This window comes from Mastomys coucha, unplaced genomic scaffold (assembly GCF_008632895.1).
Source record: "Mastomys coucha isolate ucsf_1 unplaced genomic scaffold, UCSF_Mcou_1 pScaffold23, whole genome shotgun sequence".
Taxonomy (NCBI): Eukaryota; Metazoa; Chordata; class Mammalia; order Rodentia; family Muridae; genus Mastomys; species Mastomys coucha.
This window is the reverse complement of record NW_022196906.1, coordinates 68,292,397-68,298,400: the sequence shown is the minus strand read 5'-3', so window position 1 is coordinate 68,298,400 and position 6,004 is coordinate 68,292,397. Positions and strand designations below refer to the sequence as shown.

Below are 6,004 nucleotides of genomic sequence, written 5' to 3'. Positions count from 1 at the left end.
AAAAAAAAAAAAAACTAGGTCAGGACATGGCCTGGCCATGCACATATTCTACGTGTCCCATGTTAGTCAGAGATTATGGCTCCTACTTTAAGACATGTTTGATCCCTTACAATGTCAATACTTGCTGTCACTGTGGGTTTCCCTAAAAGCAGCCAAAGTCTGAGAGCCCTCCAGATAAATGCAAGTTTTACAATGTTGTTCATCTTTTTCCATCAAAAGTCTCACCTTTTTCCAATCGAGACATATTAGAATAATCAAGCCATTTTATAGTATCACTTGGCCTGCCTTCACAGGTTCCAAGATTGTTCTGTTTTCTTTTTTATTATGTGTGTATCTGTGTGTGGGTAGGTGCACATGAGTGTAAGTCCCCTCAGAGACAAGAAGATAGTGTCAGTTCCCCTGGAATTGGAATTACATGTGATTGTGATCCACGAATACTGGGACCCAAACTTTAGTCCTCTGCAAGAGCAGCCATCATTCTTAACTTCTGAGCCATCTTTCTTGTCTCTCTAGGATCATTTTTGCATGTTGCATAATGTTAGGTCTGCCTTCAGCAATGCAGTTTGCCTGGAATACCAGGGGTTTCTTCTTTATAGAAATGCTGACAATAAAGGTCGATCGGGACCCAGGGGCATTGTCTGCGAGCCACATTTATTAATTGTGTGATTTTTATCTGTTACAGAACATGAGAAGCAACGCTTATGCAAGAGCACCGATTATATGAATTTGCATTTCAAAGTGAAATGGTTTTATAATGAGTATGTACGAGAACTTCCTGCCTTCAAGGATGCTGTTCCAGAATATTCCCTGTAAGTAGTGATTTCCACTCTCTCCCTTTGTCCTGAATTCACAGTGCTGCAAAAAATCACAGCTGAGTTGTAAGGTCTAAGAGCTCTTCACATAATTCTCATTTGAATGCAGATATCTCTGTATTGAAACTAATGTGGGAAGATCTGCATGGCTCCAAGGCCGAGAAGATAGCATAGTGTATTTCAAGATTGCCTTACTTAGATATTTGAAGAGAAAGAAATACAGAATGGGCTCTGGTTTAGATGATGAAATTATTTCCTGTGGAAGTGCTAAAATGCACAATACTAGGGAGATGGTGCAGCAGTTTAAGTGTTTGCTACACAAGCTTGAGGAAGCAGTTGTCAGATCTCCAGAAACTCACATAAAATGTCAGCTGGGCATGGTGGATGTCCTGTCAGAGAGTACAGACAACAAATCCCCCAAAATAATCTGGCTAGAAATACTAGTCCTATCACTGAGCTCTGGGATTAATTGAGAAAGTCTGGTTCAGTGAGTAAGGTGGAAAAGCAAAGGATGATTCCCAACAACAACCTTGGATGCTCCACATGAGTGCTCAAGCATGTACATGAGCATTCACGCACAATGCAAAACCATTCATGTACCTATACACACAGCACACACATATGAAAAGTGAGGAAAGAAAAAAAAATACTAGAATGTTTTACTGGATAGCCAGACTTCCATTTTAATAAGCTATAACTATCTTAGAAATTCATGTCTCTGAAATAGAAGTCATTATTTAACAATGGCATTTTCATCTTATGAGTTCGTCTCTGCCTTGGTGCTTTTTCTGTTGTCTGTGATGAATGAAATGCCTTACAGAAACAATATAAGGGTGATTGCTTTCTTTGGGCTCACAGTTCCAGATAGGTGATAGAATATACCTGCTCTCTCATGGTAGGGAAGTCACAGAGGCAGGAGCTTGAGGCATCTGATCACATTGCAGTCACAGTCAAGAAGCAGATGAATGTTTAGACACAGTTTACTTCCTCCATCTCAGAGAGTTCAGAATCCCAGCCCAGGTAATGGTGCCTCCCACAGTAAGTGCCTTCACAGCTTGATTTACTGAACGAAGATGATCCCTCAGAGGCAGGCGTAGAGGCCCATCGCCCGGGTGATTCTAGACCTCATTAGATTGACAGTTGAGATTAACCATCACAGTGTCTGTCAAATACATTTGTAACCATACAGCCACTGAGAAGTATTGAGCAGTTAATGTGCACCAGGACTCTATTTTATTCTGGTTAGAGGGACATCCAGACTCTCATGTGTAGAAGATTGGTGTGTAAGATAAAGACCACACCCCAAAAAAGCTTATATGCAGGCAATATTGATAATCATAAGGCAGAGCAAAATGAAGCAAGCTAATTTTTGAAGAGTATAAACACATCACAAGTAGAATGTTACCCCAATTGAAAGACTGATGTAGTAGCATCTATTATTGACTTTAAAAACTCAATCAGGTTATGTCAAGAGAAAAAAAAACAGTAAGGTGTTGATATGGAAATGAAGGTTGAGAGTTCAGACTGCATAGGCTCTGATATGTTGATAGTATTGCTCTTCTAGTGGGGTCTTAAGTATTTTCTCCAGACCAGTAGAAAGTAATATCAGAAAAGAGTTTTAAACTAGACTATTATAAATAGATGCTGTGAAGCATGTGCGAGGCATTAGGCATCATGAGAATTGGAAGCAACAGAGACTGGGGGACAGAGCAGAGATTTAGGAGTTAATGAGCAATGTAATGATGGGATTCTAACAGCCTCAGTGTAATCCCTTCATCTCAGAGGTACATGAGATGGAACAGCATGGTGACACGAGTTAACTGTCTACACCACGAGGGGTGCATGGGAAGATACGGGTCTCAGGATACAAGCTTCAGTTAAGAGGAATACTCTCAAGAGAGAGCTATGACAAAACAGAGTGACTGTACTTCATAACAGCATATTATATGATTGAAAACTGCTAAGGATTGGGCTAGGGGTGTGGCTCAGCAGTTAGAGCACTTGCTATTCAAATGTTAAGAATGGAATTTGAACTCCAAGGACCCATGTGAATGCCACATGGGCACAAAGGCCTACTGGCAAACCCAACAATTTGCAGTTGGAAGCAGAAGTTCCCTAGGACAAGTTACCTGGTTAGACTAGACAAATCAGTAAGCTCTGAGCTCACTGAGGATCTCTGCCTCAGTGGATAAAGTGGGAAGGAAGCTCTGAGCTCACTGAGAAACTCTGCCTCAGTGGATAAAGTGAACAGCAACTATGGAAGACACCCTAGGTCTTTATCCAATTTCCACATGCACATGTAATAAAATAATAAAGTAACTTCTAGGAAATTGCTAAGAATTGATTTTATGAGTTCTGACCCCAAATGCCATAAGTATATTGAATAATGTATTTTTATTTTATGATAAAGTATTAATATTTTATTTTGACATACAAAGTAGTGAGGTCTGTGACTTTCTTATACAGACTTTGTTCTTATTCATTGTGTATATTAACTAACTGGCTTAATTTTTCCTCAATGTATGTATATTTCAAAGCATATATCAGTAAATATACACACATCATAAAAATTAATAATAAAATAAAATAAGGTTTTGTTTCATCATAAAAAGCTTACTAATTTAAAAAATTAAAAACAAAATATTAGAAAATACTATTTAAAGTATATACTATTTAAAGGCTGACTATTTAAAGTACTATTTAAATATATTATGCACTATTTAAGCCTACTTAAAGGCTTACTATTGTATAAAGCACTTTAAATGAGAACACAAAGGGTGAAAGACAGATGGGAGAAAAATTCTGAAGACATAATTTACAGAATTTGTTCAATTAGCATATGAGGAAAATAAAGAGTTGGACATGAAGTAAATTCACACAAAGCACTTGCTAGCATCTTGGTTGAGAATAGGGAAGTAAAACAGAAGAGCTGTCTGCCAGACAACTGCTTCTAGCTGTCTAGACTTACTACATTAAACTAGAATCATACTTACATGCTTGCTTAGTATGCAAGTGTGAGCTACAAAAGTGAGCAAAATTTTAACAGAGTCAGAAAGCAACCAAGGCAGCTGAGAATGAAGAGTCAGTAGATACCCTGGAGAATGCAGAAGCACACAGAAGAGAGTCTACACACAGTGGCTTCTCACCATGTTCCACACTCATGTCTGTGGGCCAACTGGCAATTCTGTAGACTTTGAATCAAACAGTAGCCAGTAGTTCAGAGCTTGCTTACAGCAATCTCCCTAGAGAGAAGCAAATACTGATGTACAGCACTAAGACGGCTCATTATCCATGTAGGACCAAACCCACAGAGAAAGGGAAAGTCAGAAAATTAAGCACAAAACTCCACAATGATTTTCCCCAGAGATTGGAAATTTGGTGTCTTCCTCGATAGCTTTCCACACTACTGACTGAAGCATAGTTTCTCAATTGATCCCAGAGATTACCTCAAATAGTGTTCTAGCCAGCTTCTCCACTTACGCCAACAATCCCCTTTTCACTTTCCAAAAGCTGGTATTAAGGGCCACCTTACAGCCCCACCCTCTCAGTATTTACATGGGCTCTGGGGGTCTGAATTAGTTCCCAGACATATTTTACATAAGTATGAAGACTGGGGAAGAAAGCCATCAAATAGAGAGTATTCAAGAGTCTGTTAACTAAGTGGATACTTCAACAGCTCCACAATGCTAATGGAACAATAGTAAGAGGTCCAGACTTCTGGGGGAGGGAAGAGGTATGGGGAGGGTGGGGGAATTTTGGGTTGAAACTGCCCTGACTTTCAGTGTGATCTGGAGGGCTCTGTCCTTGAAATGAGAGCAAACATGAAAAGAACGACCCAGGAACCATCCCTGTCCAAAAGGAGGTGTTCTCCCTTAGTGCCCTCTCCGAGGGGAAATTTAAGTTCCTCCCTGGAGTAAATAGTCAATAAGAGGTCCACATGAGACTGGAGAGGTGGCCCAGCAGTTAGGAGCACTGGCTGCTCTTGCAATGGACCAGGGTAAGTTCCCAGATGGTTCATAGCCATCTGTAACTCCAGTTCCAGGAACCTAGAAGCAGCCTGGGACAGGATCCTTCTGGTTTCCAGAGCTGATCCTGTGTCACAGTTGTTCATACCCAAATTCCTCCTGGAGAGAACTGGTCTCCCAGGAGTTCTGACACATAGGCTTGCAGGAGGGACAAGCCACAAACAGAGACAGCAACACTAGCTAACACCAGAGATAACCAGATGGCAAGCAGCAAGGGCAAGAACGTAAGCAACAGAAATCAAGACTACTTGGCATCATCAGTACCGTTTTCCCACCACAGTGAGCCCTGGATACCCCAACACACCAGGAAAGCAAGACTGTGATTTAAAATTACATCTCATGATGATGATAGAGGACTTTAAGAAAGACATAAATAACTCCCTTAAAGTAATACAGGAGGTCACAGGCAAACAGCTTGAAGCCCTTAAAGAGGAAGTACAATTTCTGTTGTTATGTCTCCATTTTTATTTCTGATTTTGTTTTTTTTTCCTGATTTTTTTAAACTTTTATTGCATTGTGATGAGAAAAGTTACATGACTTCAATTCATCTGAATTTGTTAACATTTAAAAACATGTTTTAAGTAAATAGAATTGAATCACATTCTTGTTCCCCTTTTGTACCACTGCTCTTCCCAGAGACCCCCTCTTTAATACCTACAATATCTTTTTTGTCATATTCCTTAAAATTTATAAAATATTATAACAATAAAAATAAGTATTATAAAATTGTTTGATATAAAACAACAATCAATTTAACAGTCTTATGTACATACTCATCTACAGCAATACTGAAAATACATTTTTTTCTATATAAAATTTAAATAACTCCAAATATATTAACTGTATACTTCAAAATAATATATCACTACTAGTATTTTCTTAAATGAATATGAGTATATAAAGTCTTTTTGTTTGTTTTGTATTTGGTAGAGTTGAAAATCTTGGCTCTTACTGTGGTACAAGCCCAAAATAAGAACAATTTTTAGACATTGGAGTTCATTGTAATAAGGCTGTACTTCAATGACCCTCACATCAACGAAGGACTTTACCTCCATCGTAGCTAAGCTAAGAGTTGACAGTTCTGCTGCACCAAGAAATAAATTGTTGGCACGATTTTTGGATACAGACTTCCTGCTATGGTCAAAGCTATTTGACTTGAGTGAGTGA

General features: G+C 38.9%; 1 protein-coding gene across 1 annotated transcript in view; it reads left to right on the top strand.

Annotated features, from left to right (window-relative positions):
• Unc13c (unc-13 homolog C) overlaps nt 1-6,004 on the top strand; it is a 465,433-nt gene that overhangs the window by 354,247 nt on the left and 105,182 nt on the right. The window contains exon 20 of the mRNA XM_031344063.1: nt 683-809. Within this exon, the coding sequence (XP_031199923.1) occupies nt 683-809 (127 nt within the window). The remainder of the gene's footprint in view (nt 1-682; nt 810-6,004) is intronic.